Source organism: Monoraphidium neglectum (assembly GCF_000611645.1).
Source record: "Monoraphidium neglectum strain SAG 48.87 unplaced genomic scaffold scaffold01295, whole genome shotgun sequence".
In the NCBI taxonomy this organism is placed as follows: domain Eukaryota; kingdom Viridiplantae; phylum Chlorophyta; class Chlorophyceae; order Sphaeropleales; family Selenastraceae; genus Monoraphidium; species Monoraphidium neglectum.
The window spans coordinates 1-15,112 of record NW_014012333.1 but is presented as its reverse complement, the minus strand read 5'-3'; the positions used below and the strand labels follow the sequence as shown (position 1 = coordinate 15,112).

The following is a 15,112-nucleotide window of genomic DNA, read 5'->3' as shown; positions in this document are numbered from 1 at the left end:
CCACAAAGGCCTCAATCATGTCGTCATCCAAGGTACCCTTATGGGCCTTTCTGAGGGCCGAAGCCAGCATCCCGGGCGTCAAGTCGGTGGTGGCGTTGTCCTCTGCAAAGTCGCGGATGGTGTCCTCGATTTCCTGGTTGCGGGGTTGGGCCGGCGCGTGGTGGTGTGAGGTAACGGTTGTTGCGGTAGGTTGGTGGTCACGCAAGGGCGTTGTCGCCCGATGGTTTCCGGAAGACGCACAGCCACGTATTTGTTCAACGGTCAAGGTCCGTTGTGGAGTGCAGTACAACGCAGCCAAGCAGCTGCACCGTCCGCCCCATCCCTGGGCCCAAACCTGCCGCCTTCCCACAGCCCCTCACAGACACACACGCACCCAGGCAAGGGCACCAGCACACGCACGCAGGCAAAAGCGCATGCGCGCGCACACACACATCCACACACCCACACCCACACCGACACAACAGCCTAGGTTGCAGATGTACTTATCCGTCCCCCACGCGCTCAGAGCACGCGAGGGCCTGACAAGAAAGGGGTTGGGAACGAATCATTGGTTGCGGGCAGCGCCCAAGGGGCACTCATGGCATATCGCTGGGCCTTCGGCGCCCAGCGGTTCCGCTGGAGTTGTGGCCACGCAAGGGGGTGCCTTTTGGGCGCCCGCCTGCTTTTACAACATGTATTTGAGTCAAAAGTGTGGGGTGCTTGGCAGGAGCCCAGCAGGGATGGGCCTGTGATGGCACTGGAGATTGGCATCATCGACTTACAGAAAGCGATCAGGGTTGACGCTCGCAGCACTTTGCCGCTGCTTGAGGCAAATTGAGTGCGCCGCTCAGCCAGGCTGCAAACAGAGTCGCTGCAAAAGGCGAAGCTGCCATAACCAAATGGCACTTGAGCGTTGCAGCAAAGCTGCTGCCAAGAAAAGAGGCACGACTGAACCAGAAACCTGGATGTGTTTGAGGCCGGACTAACACTTGTAGCAAGGGGCGGTGTGTGATGCCATGGGTTCATTGCACACGATGCACAAATGGGCGCAAAAGCCCTTGCCCCAAGGGCAGTGGCTGATCCTGCCCCCCTCAGAGATCAGCCGCCCGCAGGAGCGGCACTTATGCTTGCGGCCGCGGTGCGACGTGGGCTTGGCTGCTGCCTCTGCTGCCGCCTCTGCCGCTGCGTTGGTGGGGATCCGCTTGCGCTTCTGGCCCTGCTCGCTGGCGGCCTCCTCGGCTAACAGCTGGGGGGCCGGCAGCTCCATGGCGAGGCCGCTGGCCAGCGCTGCCAGCCCTCCCAGCCCCAGCGCCTGCGACGCCAGCCCACCAGCCGAGTGGGCTGCCAGCGCCGGCGGCGCCGGCGCGCCAGTCCCCATGACCGCCGCCGGCAGCAGCCCGCCACTGATAAGCATGCCTGCGGGCAGTCCGCCGCCGAGCAGCGAGAGCGGCCAGTTGGCCGGCAACGTGGCGGGCAGCAGCCCGCCAGCCGTCGGCGGTGGCTGCGACGATGCTCCGGCCGGCTGCTGCGGGGGCTGGCCGGCCTGCAGCAGCGCCATGAGGCCAGGTGCCAGCTGCTGCTGAGGTGTAGGAGCCTGCGATGGGGGAGGAAATCACGAAGGGTGTTTCGTTCGACACCGATTTGGTAAAATTTGCAGCAGGTTGACCGGATTAGGCATGACATATATAGAGCTGCACACGCTGCGCCGCTGCGCAACGCTGTTTAATTTGACCAAAATGAGCTGGCAAGTTGTTTTGGTGCCTTTGGTGTGTGGTGTAGCGGCACTTGAAACGCACGGCCCTCCGCAATGCTGACCCACCGGGTGGCATCTGGCAATGCAATGCAGCGCGCGCATGCCTGCTGAGAGGGTGCACCGACCAGTTGACCTGGTGCGCAAACGAGATGCAACGGGCCCCGGTCCTCACCTGTGCGTGGCGCCCGCTGCTGCCGCTTGCGTGAGGCAAAGGCTGCGGCCACCGCGCCGCTGCCGCCGCCTGCTGGGCCACCTCCTGCTGCTGCTGCTGCTGCTGCTGCTGCTGCTGCTGCTGCTGCTGCTGCTGCTGCTGCTGCTGCTGCTGCTGCTGCTCGCCGCCCTGCCCCTGCGCACCCAGTCGAGCTGTGTGGAAGCCCGCCACCTGCTCAAGCAGCGCAGCCTCAGCCCTGCGGCTTTCAGCCAGCCGCAGGAGGAGGGCAGCATTCTCGCGGCGCAGCTGCAGCGCCTCTGATCGCAGCTCTTCCGCCACGACCAGCGCATCGGCCGCCTTGCTTTTGATGCTGTCCAGGAAAGGCACCTGCCGGCGAGCAAACTCGGGCAGCTGCGCCACCACGCGGGGGTCAACCGCTGTGAAAGTTAAACTCCGCTGCTGCCGCCGCTTCTGCGTGTCTGCCTGTGCGTGCTCACGCTGCAGCTGCTGTTCTTCCTGCCGCTGCTCGCGGCCGCTCGTGCTGGCCCCTGCCCCGCTTTCCCGCCGCCGCTGCCGGCTGTCTGCTGCGGCGCCAGCTTCCTCCTCCTCCTGCTCCCCCTCCCCCTCCTCTCCCTCCTCCTCCAGCACCTCCCCCACCACCTGGCCAACTTCCGCGGGGCTGTACTCCTTGCCTTGTTGCAGGCCTGGAGGGGTGCGTGTATGTGTGAAGTGTGTCGATGGGGATCAGGTGTGTTGAGCAGCAGGCGGCAGAGGAGCCATGCAAGCAGCCCAACAGCGCGAAGCGAGCGCACCTGCAAGAGCGCACGCGTTTCTTGTACACCCTGACGCCATCCCCCCCCCTCTTCCCAAAACAACTGCGCACGCACGCCGCGTGGAGCGTGCATCGCGACGCTGCGGGCGGTTGAGGCGTGTCGGCGTGATCGCCGGCGCCGGCCTCACCAGGGCAGTCCGAGCAAAGGTAGCGTGCGCCGTTCAGGTACCAGACGCCGGACAGGCCAGTGATCTGGTGAACCTTGTTGCTCCACCCGTCGGCGGTCGCCTTGCCCCGGCACAGCGGGCACTTGACCTCCACCAGCCCCGGCCAGAACAGGTGTGGTGCAAACAGCACCAGCCAGCTGTGCATGAAGTGGGACCGCTCTGCAGCAATGTCCCTCATCAGCGCTTGCGCCTCAGGATCAAACTCCAAGGTGGGGTTTGGAAGCGGCTGGATGAAGTTGGGCAGCGCCGATGTTGGCCACTGCCCCTGGCGCTTGCCCGTATTCGAGTCCACACGCGGTACCAGGGCACGCATGTCTGTAATTTTTTCAATTATCACAGCCATGAGGCCCTCGCGGAGCTGCGCCATGCGCGCCACCGCCGCAAGAGGGATATGATGTGCGTAAATAGAAGCAATAACACAATTTTGTTCTGATCGTGCGAGCCACGTTGCAAACTGTGCTGTGTGCATGCTGGCAGAACGGTAATTTGAAGGGATTCCTCAATTGCAGAAATTGCCCCGCGGGAAGCAGAGGGTAGACAATCTGGGCGAACAAGCTACACGTCAAGAGCCCGATTACGGTATAATGTCATATATTCAGCACACTCGAGGGTTGCTGTGCTGGGATGGCGGCTCGTACGTAGTTGCTGTTGTTGTTGAGCCTTGAAATGAACTTTGTCTACCGTGGACGCCGTGAAACCCGTGCCTCGGGTATCCATAGGACAATAATCAGATTATAGTCACCCACGCCCATGGTATGCACGACCAGGTGGAAGCCTGCCTCTCAATCAGCCCACCCCCACACACACTGCCCACGATCATCCTGCACGCCCACACACATTGCGGCGAACGCGCCTCACCTGGAGGTACTCCAGGCGCTCCGCCAGGCACTGACCCCTGACAGTCTCCGCAAACATTGACTGCAAGCACACAGGGAGAGCGCGGCAGAACCCGCGGCTCACTCGTAACCAACCACCGGGGCGAGCCGTCACCATCCACCCCGTCCCCTTTTCCCCCATGGATGCATTCCCACTGGATCGCACAACCTCCCCAGCTTCCCAACATAACCTTTCACCGACCTCGTGCATGCACACCTCCGGGCTATCCCGCACCTGGTTCATGTCACTATCATCATCAAACAGTCGCGGGTATGGCACCACCTCCCCGGGTTCGTCGGTGTCCAGCGCCTCGTACACCTGCAAACGGTGGATTGGTGAGGGGGTGTTGGTTGTGGATGTGTGAGGGGTGGAGATGAGAAGGGGTCTGTCGGGTGCAAGATTACGATGTGGAGATGGGAGGGGTGGGGTGGAGGGGACATGTGGTCGGTGCGGACGGGTGCAGGTGCGGGATTCAGGTGGGCCAGGGGTTTCACAGTGGACAGGAATCGTGAAAACCTGGCATTCTCGCGGAATCGCAGATCCACAGGGGTGCTTGCAGCCCGCTTGATACCCAAATCACAAGACGTGGCGCTTGCCCCGCCCCATCATCGCCGCTCCCAGAGTTGCCCCCTTGCTCCCTCGCTCCTGCTGTGCGGCACTGCTGCCCGCCCGCCTTCCCTCCCAAGCCCCTAAGCTCCCACTCAGCTGTCAAGCTGCCCAATAGCCCAAGCCGCCAGGCTCCCTAACACCACTCCCCTGATCATCCCGCATCACCTCGTCGAGCCGGTCGACCTTCTTGGTGCCCTTGAAGAAGCCCGCCAGCGCAGTCTTGACATCCCCCTTGTTCAGCCACCCCGTGGCCTGGTGGTTGATGCTTGCGTCCACCAGGCGCAGTGTGGTCAAGACCTGAGGTCAGGGGCCAGGATGCACGCAGATGACAAGGTAGAAAAGGAGTGGGGGCGAGCACAGCACGTGGATAAGCTGGGCGAAGCTGTCAGCTGCGCCGACGCCACCACTACCGAAATGCAAGCAGCAAACCAAAGGCAGCGCACAGACCGCACAAGCACGCCGTGCGCTCAGGACGCTTTCAAGCGTGTCGATTTGGGTGGCATGCGGTGACAGACGCGTGTCGCTGGTGAGTTCCAACTTAATTGTCCACCAGCGCGCAGCAATGTGCTTCTGCATCACACCTGGTTCCTCCCCTGGGGGTAGTAAGGGGGACCTCTACCAGGCTGCACACACGCGCGCACGCGCACACACACACGCACGCACGCACGCAAGCACGCGCGCACACACACACACACACACACACACACACACACACGCGCGCGCGCGCGCACACACACACACAACGCACGCCCACCTGCTCTTCGAGCGCCTCCTGCTCCTGCCGCACCCCCTCCTCGACGTCGCCACTGAATATCCTCAGGAACAGGTTGCAGTCGGCGTCGTAGCTGTGCTGGCCCAGCGAATAGATCATGTTGTATGCCACCTGGGGTGTTTGGCCAGATCAACCAGGGCAGTATTCACTCACCACCCATCAAGAACACACGCCAACACAGGCATACATATTGTCTTACTGCGTGCTGACCCATAGAGATCCCAAATAAAGACACCAGACCTCAATCCAAAAATGCATTTAATCAGGGGTACGCGTGTGCAAGCACGTGGGGGCGTGCACAGGCGGCACATGGATTGTTTACGCGCGTCATCCCTGTTGCAACACCACCACACATTGCTTCGCGCCAGCGCCACCGGGTGTTTCAGCCGCACCTCGATGACGAGGCGGGGTATGGCGAAGAAGCGCTTCTCAAGGAACGTCCAAAGGAATTCGTGGAGGTGGACCTGCGCCGGTGGGTCACACACAATATGACTGGCGCTTGGGCCGAGGTTCACGCCAGGCATCCCAAAGCCGCCCCTCACCTTGCCTGAAACCTCTCACACGCACGCCCCAAGGCTCGCGTTATGCATCCAAGGTGGCCTGCAAGATCCCCCAGAGCGAGGGTACCAGTGCCAGGCCAGCCAGCAGCTGGCAGGTGGTGGGCGCGCTGCTCGCGGCCCGTGCGCCGCCCGCACCTTGTGCCCCAGCAGCCCCTCGTACTCGTCCTTGGCCGCCCACACTTCTTGGACGAGCTTCTCCGCCTCGCGCTTGGACATGCGCCTGTGATTGATGGCGCATGCGCAGGTGGAAGAGCCGGCGGGGCGACGGCGCGAATGGGTTGCAAGGGTGGTCTGCCAGCGCAGCAAGGGGCGCGCTGGCGCACCGCAATACGCGTGCCGCGGAGGAGGGCACATGCGTGCCAGGCAATGCCTGCCATGACCGTAGCTGCACTGCATGAGATCAGGCCAGCTTGCAAATGAGTGTGTGCGGGCGCACACGCACGCAATCACGCGCGCGCTCGCGCGCACGAACTTGTTGTTGACGGGCACATTGCAGCGTAGGACCCGCGGCAGCTCTTCGAACATGCCTATGCCCTGAAGACGGCGCGTCGCGTGGTGGGGTTTCCGAGGTCGGTGCGCACAGCCCAGCAGATCACAGTCGTGTCCTTTGCCAAGTGTGGCCCTCTTGTTTCTCCAGCCACACTCACAATCTCTGGCCACCCGTTGTGACACAACGCGATTCAGCAGGTTTGTTGCTGCGACGATGCTGGTTTATTCGCTCACACAGCCTTGGATGCTGTGACGCGTCGCGATTCTTCCCACCGTGTAGTAGTCGCCCCACTTGGTCTGCAGGAACTTGTCGATCAGCGACAGCGGCCGCGCGCTGCGCCGCATGATCTGGCGGTGCTGGTCGCGCAGCGCGGCCTCCAGCCGATCCGCCTCGTGCTTGCGCTGCTCCGCCAGGGCGCGCTTGCACATGACGAGCTCCCTGGGCGGCAACCGAGGTGGGGTGGGTGGCGGTTCGGGGGGGCCGTCAAGGCCATCAATGGGCGGGCGGAGCAGAGTGCAAGCGGAAAGGCAAAGAGGCACCTCCACAGACACAATTTTTTAAGCACACCAGGGAGCCGGCGCAGCAGGGCGTGCCAAATCTGTGGGAACCGGAGTCGCACTGAGCCGCCGTCACCCCCTGCCCCTCCAGTGCGCGGCCTTCACTGGGGCCCCGCCCCCAACCCTGCGTGCTGTCGCTTCTAGCCTGCGGCATGCCGCCCCGTGCTTGAGCTGCGTCCACGCGTGGGCCCCCCACCTGTGTAGCGTCCGGCTGCGCTCCACCAGCTCGTCCATGCGGCCGCGCGTCGACAGCGCCGCGTGCGCAAGCGCGGCCGTGACGGGTCCGCCCAGCTCCGACGCGTCGTGGCCGTAGCGCTGACTCAGCGCGCCCAGCAGCGGGACGTACGGGCTGCAGTCCAGGCCGCCGGGGCAGCCCAGGGAGCCGTCCTTGGGGCGCATGGGAGTGATGGCAATAAATGGGGCGGCAGGAGGGCAGTTTTGCAGGCGTGGCCAAAGGGTCAGGGTTTAGATAGAATGTCTACTACTCTGTCCCACCTTTACCGTCAGACAACTGTCGGACAGCGCCCAGCGGCGGAGACAACGCTGAATCTTGGTCGCCAGGTCTGCGTGCGCGACCAGCCGCCTGATGCATCGCGGGTGACGCACAGAACCCTCCCCTCCCCTCCCCTCCCCCCGCGCCTCCACGCCCCTGATCTCCTGCACCTGCATCACCGCGACTCGATGCCAACCGCGGACTCACCATCAGCGCCATCAATGCATCGCAGTCCGCCCCCACGTGGATGGCGCGCGACAGCAGCGCCATGGCGCTCGGCGAAGCGTAAGCAGACAGCCCTGCGGCGTCGCAGGCGCCCAGCAGGCCGAGCAGCGTCGCGCGCACCCGCTCGCGGCCTGCTGGCGTGGCTGGGGGGCGCGAGGCAAGGGTGTAGTGATGATCAGCTGTGAGCATGCGGGGCAGGGCGCTGAGTGGAACAAGGGCTTGCAGGCTGCGGCATCCGCCCGACGTTTTGCTTGAAGCATCTCATGTGCACAGCACGGATGCATGAACAGCGCGCGACATGCGCGGCTGCCCGTCTCATGCCCTCACTTTCGGCGTCCAGCGCGGGCCGGCAGCAGCCCAGCAGCCCCGCCCAGGGCCCCACATCCGCGCCGCCAGGCGTGAGCGCCAGCAGCATGCGGTGCACGTGCTCCGAGGGGATGCCTGCGTTCAAAGTGTGAGGGAAATACACCAGCAGCAAAACGAGACGTGCCTTGAGGCATTTGCGGGGAGCCTGCATGCCACACTCTTGAGAGCAGCAGCTCTAAGCATCAGGATAGGTGTACAGTATGAAGCACGAGGACATCGTTGTGCGATGCGCCTTTCCACCAGTGTTGGTAACACAAGTGCGCGCCTGCAATGAGGGCCTGCTCGACCAGCAGCAGCTCCTCTGGGCTCAGCAGGTCGCTCAGCAGACCCATGTCCCTCCGCGGCCGCGGCGTCGACGTCCCCAGCTGCTCGTGCGCCCGCGCCAGCTCCGCCTCGGCCGCCGCCGCGCGCGCCGCCCTGTCCTCCGCCGTGCAGCGCGCAGACGAGAGCTCCTTCTGGGCTTCGTTCAGGGATTTCTGCAGCACCGCGCCGCTATCCGCCAGGCGAAGGTTTTCCGTCTCGAGCTCGTCCACGCGCTGCACCAGCAGCTGGACGCTGGTGAGGCGCGCGAGGGCGGCCTCCAGCTGCAAGCAGCGACGCGCGACGACGGGCGGTGTGCGTGTGTGTTTGAGTGAGAGAATGTGCGTGTGTGTGTGTGTGTGCGTGCGTGCGTGCGTGCGTGCGTGCGTGCGTGCGTGTGTGTGTGTGTGTGTGTGTGTGTGTGTGTGCGCGCACGCGCAACTGTGGCAACTGTGCGTGTCTGGAGCGTTGCTTGAGATTTGCAAAGGCCGGGGTGTGCAGATATGCGCGCCCGGAGCAATGAGTGCGACGGACATGGCGTCATGGACGCAGCTGGCCCCTGTGATGTCGGGGTTCCTCGAGAACTTTGCAACTGAGCGCTCAGCTCGCCAAACCTCAGCGACAAACAAACCGCCGTGTGATGGATTGGTTAGGGCATAGTCACCTGCCGATTCTTCTCTACAAAGACGTCCTTTTCGCGCCGCGCCTCCGCCGCCTTGGCCGCGTGGCGCTCCATCAGCACGCGCAGCGCCGTCACCTCCTCGCGCGCCCGCTGCCGCGTGTCCTCCACCTCCCCCCGCGCGCCCGCCTCGCCGCCGCGCGCGGCCGCGGCGGCGCCGAGCGCGGCGCCGCGGTCGGCTAGGGCGGCGCGCAGCATGTCGCCGAGCGCGAGCCAGCACTGCGCCATGAGGCGGCCCCGCTCGATGCAGCCCACGGACACCTGGCGGGCGTCCAAGGTGCAAGGGGAGAAGCAGCCAGCGAAACGACACTGCAATGAAATTCTCCTTCACTCATGCATGTGGCAAACAGGATGGGCGTCTGCTCGTGCTGCCGATCCCTCGAGGGATCAGAGTCTGACATCCCGCACGCAAAATCCGGCGAACACCGACAGTGGGCGCCGCACCCCGCAGCGGTGCATACCTGGCGGCACAGCTCCCCAAACGCCGCCGACAGCACCGCCTGCTGCTGCTGCAGCGCGTCCACATCCAGCGCGCCGCCGGGCAGGGTGGCTAGGGCCAGCAGCTGGGACGTCTGCTCCCCCAAGTCGGGGACGCACGAAACAGACGCCGCCCCCGCCGCCGCGCCGCTGGCCGCTCCACGATCTCCAGCGCCGCCGCCCCCCGCCAGCCCCGCCGCCCCCAGCGCGCCGGGCGCCGCCAGCCGCTGCTGGAGCCCGTCCAGCTGCTGCTGCAGCCACGCCCTCAGCGACCGCGCGTCCTCCCGCCGCGGCGGCCGCGCGCCCGGGAAGTGCAGCCGCAGCCAGCTGTTGCCGCTGTGGCAGGGGCCGCCGACGCCATCCTCGCCGCCGGTCGCCGCACCCGCACCCCAGGCGTCGCAGCCGCCGGACGGCGCACTACATGGCGCCGCAGCCGCAGCCCGTGCACCCTCCAAAACCGGTGTTGGCTGTTGCTGTGCAAAGATCCTGTCGTCCTTCACTTTGAGTCCTTCGCTGCCGACTGATCCTCCTTCTGGGCTGCCCGTTGTGCCCACAACCGCGTCGACGCAGCCGCCGTGCGCCCAACTGCGGTACAGCAGGCTCTCAACCCTTAGATGCCCCGGCCGCGCCGGCGCAGGCGCAGCGGGCGCGCCTAGAAGGTACGCCCGCCAGCCAGCCTCGCGTGCCGCGCCTGCCTCAGCTGGTTGGGGGCGTGAGTCCGCGCAGGTGGCTGAGGCTGGGCTGCAGCGGGGCGGTGATGCTGCGCGGCGCAGCCGCGTCTCTGGCGCAGGAGGTTGCGTCTCGGCGGCGCTGTCGGCCAAGCGGGCCCAGGGCGCCGGCGGCGCTGCTGCGTTCAACACTGGGGAGACGGGGCGCGGCTCCAAGGGCGTCGCGACGCGGCCGTTCGGGCCGAAGGAGAGTGCCCGAACGTCACCCATCATGCCACGCGGAGGCGGCAGGCTTGATGACTGGCTGCGCATGACGCTGCATCGCGGCTGCTGAGGGGTAGCGGCAGCCCCGCTGGAGCCTTCTTGGAGCAGCGTGCCCACCATGCAGCTGTTATCCATCGCTGCTTTGAGGGCTGGGGCGGTGGGGGCCCCCGGCGGCGGGAGCGCGCCGGCCTTTCCGTGGCCCATCAATCTCCAAGCCACGCCTTTGCAGCAGGCCTTTGTGCGCGGCTGCTATAATTCTGGGGCGAGCAGCAATGACAGAAGGGCGCCGCGCCGCCTGGCGCCCGGCCCTTCTCTTCAAAGCCAGCCAGCCTTGTATGCAGCGCCGCTGGCGGTGATGCCGCGTAATCAGACTAAGAAAGCAGATTTGTCATTGTGGAAAAGCGTGCTGTCCGCGTTATGCAATGCTGACGGCACAGTCAAGTAGCAGGTCAGACAAGATCGCCGCTGCACCCAGCACGGCTTAGCGGAAAGAGTATATGGCAATGGTGTCATGAAACATATCACGCATATCAGCCCCTGGAAGCACACAGTTCGAAATGATCTGCTGCGACAGTCTGCGAGTTTACCGTACATCAACTTCTGTGAAACGTGGCAGTGGTTGCTGGTAAGAGAATTTCACGCCCACAACAAACACCATCAATAGTTCATTTGCACGCGTGAAGGACGCTTTAGATCGTCTGCTACGTGTATCTTTTCCTGCACTCACCTGCTGTTTTTCTCTATAACAGCACAGCCTACAAATATTACTTACAGTCACACAGATGGAAGAGGCTGCAGCGAGGCGGGAGCGGTTGAAGGCCCTCAAGGCGGCGGCAGCGCTCGCGGGCGATGGTGCAGCGGGCGATGCTGGGCCGGCGGGGGAGGAGCATGAGCAGCAGGAGCCAGAGAAGCCAGTTTTGAAATTCAGAAACTATGTGGTGAAGGACAGCAAGCACATAGAGCACGAACAGGTGTGGGCGAGCCGCAAGCACACAACCTCGACTGCAACGTTCTGTCGTCGAATGCTGCTGCCGTAGTGGCGCTGCTCTGCACTCGGCTTGCGGATGCATCGCCATGGCTGCTTATTGTCATGTGGACAGGCTCCTCCTCTTGCCTGGTGCAGCTTGGTTGGAGTAGTGTTGTCAGCGAGCGGCAACCATGGGGATGCATCGGGGATGCGCGCAGCAGCGTCGCCAAGCCGCCAGGGACGCACAGGCCCCCGCCTCCTGTCGCCGTACCCTTTCACGGTGCAGGTAGCACCAGCCCAAGTGCCAAAGGCTGAGGAGCCTGTGGTGGAGCAGCGGCCAGAAGACGCGGGCGAGGAGGTGCGCGGCAGGCTGGATGTTGCCGCAATGTTGGTGGCCGTACGTGACCAGGCACACTAACTGCACCCGCAGCAAGACGTCCAGCACCCTGATGCAAGTGGTGTTGCGCATGTAAGCATCGCGCTTGTGCGCCTGCCCCGGCGCGCCCGTGCAGGAGCTGCTGGCCAGCGTGGCACCCAAGAAGGCGAATTGGGACCTGAAGCGCGAGGTGCAGCCCAAGCTGGACAAGCTGGAGCGGCGGACGCTGCGCGCGCTGGTGGAGATCATGCAGCAGGTGGGGGCGTGCGCTTTATGAAGGTTGCAGGTCAGGGCTTGCGGACAAGGTGGTGGCGGCCGGGGTGCTGAAGGGGTGGTGTGCAGGTCAGAGCGGCAGCCAGGTCACTCGCACGGCAGGTGGGAGTGCCCATCAGAGCCTGGCAGCTACTGCGGTGCTGCACGTGCATGGTATGGCTGCCAGAGGTGTGGCTGTCAGGTCAACGTCGTGACTGGGCAGCCCTCCCACTGAGCCTGGCTCGTCTCGGCAACTCCCTCACTGGCTGGCAGGAGGAGCGGCGACGGATTGAAGAGGAGGGCGGCGTTGCAGACTGACTGAGTGTGGCGTCTACCTGCGTTGATTGACCGTCAGTTGTCCAGTGCACTTATGTGTGCCACTCCGCGCACCACCAACATACGAGCGGTGTAAAGATGTCGCTCATTTTCGCAGCAGCAAACGGAGCAGGTGTGGTCCCTTATGTGTTGACTCAGGTCAGGCGCAGCGGCAACAGGCAGCGCAGGGCGTGAAAATTTTTTTATATTAAGGGGTCGCTTCCACTGCTACCGGTACATTGCACCTCTACCGGCACCCTGGGAAGCTCAAGGTACCGGTGAGCGCAGGTGGCAAAGCGCCAACTAGGGCAGCAGAGCAGGCGCAGCACGCTGGCGGTGTTGACTTGCAGCATGGCGTTGCAAGGAAAGGCCGAGGACGCTGAGTATCCTCATAAATCAGCGCACACAAGCAGGCCTGCGAACGCAACACGTTTGATCGATCCCATGCAGCACAGTCTCGCTTGATGTCTTCAACCATTGATGTGTGATCTGATGCGTCTCAAGGCGTAGAAAGGTTTCAGGCGCTCTGGGCGTCGAGAGCGGCCACCATGCTGAAGAGCCTCTGGGCGAGCGTGCTGGGTGGGCCCACGCAACGCAAGTTCACGCTTGACGAGCTACGAGACCTGTATAGCTTGCTGATCAGAAACCCGGTGGTGACGGAGTCCAACAAGGCGGTCGTCGTCGAGACGATCAGGGCCATCGCCGAGTTCATGATATGGGGCGACCAGAACGAGCCCCGCATCTTCGACTACCTGCTTGAGAATAACATCATGACCTACCTGCACAAAATCCTGCTGCAGCCGGCCAACCGCAGCGGCGACGTCGCCAAGCAGGTGCTGCAAACGCTGTCGATCATCATCCAAAACGTGCGCAGCGAGACGGCCGTCTTCTTCCTGTTCTCCAACAACCACGTCAACAACATCGTCGACCTGGACTTTGACTTTGACGACGAGGAGGTCCTGGGCTTCTATGTGTCTTTCCTCAAGACCATCAGCCTCAAGCTCAACCCCACGACAGTCCACTTTTTCCTAGTCGACGCCCCCAGCAGCCCCGCCGCCGCCCGGCCCGCCTTCCCACTCTACACGCGCGCCGTGCGGCTCGCGCACAACCGCGAGGGCATGGTGCGCGCCGCCGTGCGGACGATCACGCTCAACATCTTCTCAGTGGACGACCCCGCAATCCACTCGTTTGTATCTTCGCCGCCGGCCAGCAGATATTTTGAGGACCTGGCCGCCTACCTGGCAGAGCAGGTCCAGGTGGGCGGCGCGGCAACGCGGCAGAGGCAGTGGCGCGAGGGCCGGCATGCACCTGGGCGCAAAGGCGGCGGATAGGCCATGTCACGCTCGGGGCGGGAGGAAAGCAGCAAGCGCCACGAGGCGACTCGCACGGGCCGTGCAGGGAGCACCTCCCACACGGCGCCCCCGAGCGCCGACCGCCCCGCCACGCCCCTCCCCCGTCCCCGGCCGCCCGCAGCTGCTGGACCGGCGCATGATGGCGGCGGAGGCGGGCGGCGTGCAGGCGCTGGGGGCGCTGGACTCGCAGATGGCCGAGGTGGAGGACATCGTGTCTTACTGCAGCGACACCCTCAGCATAGGTGGGCGCGGGGGGGCCTGCGCTGCTGCTGGGGGCGTCTCGCGCGCCTTCCAGGGTGGCAGGTGATGCTATCAGCTTGAACCGCGCGGCGCAAGGGCTTGCCAGGCAACCGACAGCAGTCGGGGGCGCAGCGGCCGGAGGGGCTCGAACGTGACACGTGCTCGCCGCCTGTGCGGCCGTCGGCCCCCCCCCCTTAGGTGCCCCTGGCATTGCAGAGCATGTGGCCCATGGCCTCTGGTCAGCGGTGGTCAGCCCCCTGCTGCTGCGGCCGCTGCTGGCGCCCGGCGCCGCCGCAGCGGCCGCCGCGGCGCCAGCGGCGGGCGCGTCTGCGGTGCCCATGTCTTCGCGGGTCGCGGCTGCGGCAGCCGCGGCAGGCTCCGCGCTCAGCAGCGGCCTCATGAGCGTCGGCAGCGGCGGCGGCCTCACGGGGCGCGGGGGCTGGGGCACCGGCGGAGCCGGGCGCGGCGCGAGCGCGGATGGCGGGGGCTTGGCGGCCGCGGCCGCAGGCAAGCTGCCGCCGCCGCCGTCGGCCCCGCGGGTGCGGCCGGTTTGCTGCCTGTTTGTTCTAGAGCGGTTGTTTGTCCTGCTATCCTACGGCCCTCTGCTGCACCAGATGCTGCTCGCCCTGGTCTGCGGCGGCCCCGTCAGCAGGCAGCTGACGGGCGCGCCGGCGCCGCGCGCGCGCGACGGGGGCGGCGCGTCATGCAAGCGGACGCTGCTGGAGATTCTCGGCGGCGCGCAGCCCTACCCAGCGATGCTGGCGCTGCGCGTGCTGGCGGCCATGCTCGGCAGCAGACACTTGTCAGCTGAGCTCCTGTCGGCGCTGTCGCTGCTGCCGCGGCGGCGCGCCGAGCCGGGCGGCGCCGGCGGCGGCCCGGCGGCGGGGGAGGCGCGGCTGCTGGTGCAGTCGTGCCTGGAGCAGCTGCGGTCGGCGGTGGCGGTCAACGGCGGCGGCGGGGCCACGGGGCCCGCAGAGCAGCAGCAGCAGCTCGCGCGCAGCGGCAGCGGCAGCGGAAGCGGCGGCGGCAGCGGCGGTGCAGGCGACGCGTCGGAGCTGGTGCAGCTGCTGACTGGGCAGTACCTGCCAGCAGAGCTTCAGGCCCTTTCAGTGGCGGCGGGCAGGCAGCAGCAACAGCAGCAGCTGGCGGAGGGGGTTGCGGCGGGCTTGGGGGCGCTCGGGCTGGCGGGCGATCCGGATGACCAGCGGCAGCAGCAGCAGCAGCAGCAGCAGCGGCGGCGGGAGTCGTTGGCGACGCCGGACGGCTGGGACGCGGCCATGTTTTCGACGTTCTCGGACGAGCTGACCGCGGCCCTCGTGCGGCTGCTCGTGCTGCCCGGCCTGCCCACGTCGGGCCTGTGGCTGGTCGCATGGCTGCTGCACCAGCTGCTGC

The 15,112-nt window shown here is 65.3% G+C and overlaps 3 protein-coding genes across 3 annotated transcripts; 2 read left to right on the top strand and 1 right to left on the bottom strand.

Moving 5' to 3' along the window:
• Positions 1–961: 961 nt before the first annotated feature.
• On the bottom strand, positions 962–10,610 carry MNEG_7365 (flagellar associated protein; the record flags this gene model as incomplete). Its single annotated transcript, XM_014044164.1, has 19 exons — positions 962–1,573; positions 1,905–2,587; positions 2,844–3,147; positions 3,741–3,800; positions 3,993–4,076; positions 4,533–4,664; positions 4,949–4,960; positions 5,122–5,250; positions 5,532–5,603; positions 5,835–5,919; positions 6,142–6,233; positions 6,462–6,627; positions 6,943–7,133; positions 7,447–7,607; positions 7,792–7,905; positions 8,084–8,414; positions 8,795–9,070; positions 9,271–9,703; positions 10,591–10,610. The coding sequence occupies 19 exons, from the start codon at positions 10,608–10,610 to the stop codon at positions 962–964; spliced, it is 3,957 nt and encodes a 1,318-aa protein (XP_013899618.1).
• Positions 10,611–11,000: 390 nt separating this feature from the next.
• MNEG_7364 (Coiled-coil domain-containing protein 12) lies at positions 11,001–12,131 on the top strand (the record flags this gene model as incomplete). Its single annotated transcript, XM_014044163.1, has 4 exons — positions 11,001–11,189; positions 11,472–11,543; positions 11,698–11,817; positions 12,087–12,131. 4 exons carry the CDS (start codon positions 11,001–11,003, stop codon positions 12,129–12,131), a joined length of 426 nt encoding a protein of 141 aa, XP_013899617.1.
• A 545-nt stretch (positions 12,132–12,676) lies between these two features.
• Positions 12,677–15,084, top strand: MNEG_7363 (Protein CLEC16A; the record flags this gene model as incomplete). The annotated part of the gene is made up of 3 exons (XM_014044162.1): positions 12,677–13,384; positions 13,602–13,722; positions 13,919–15,084. Coding segments are annotated over 3 exons (1,995 nt in total), but the record flags the coding sequence as incomplete, so codon positions are not given.
• Positions 15,085–15,112: the final 28 nt, after the last annotated feature.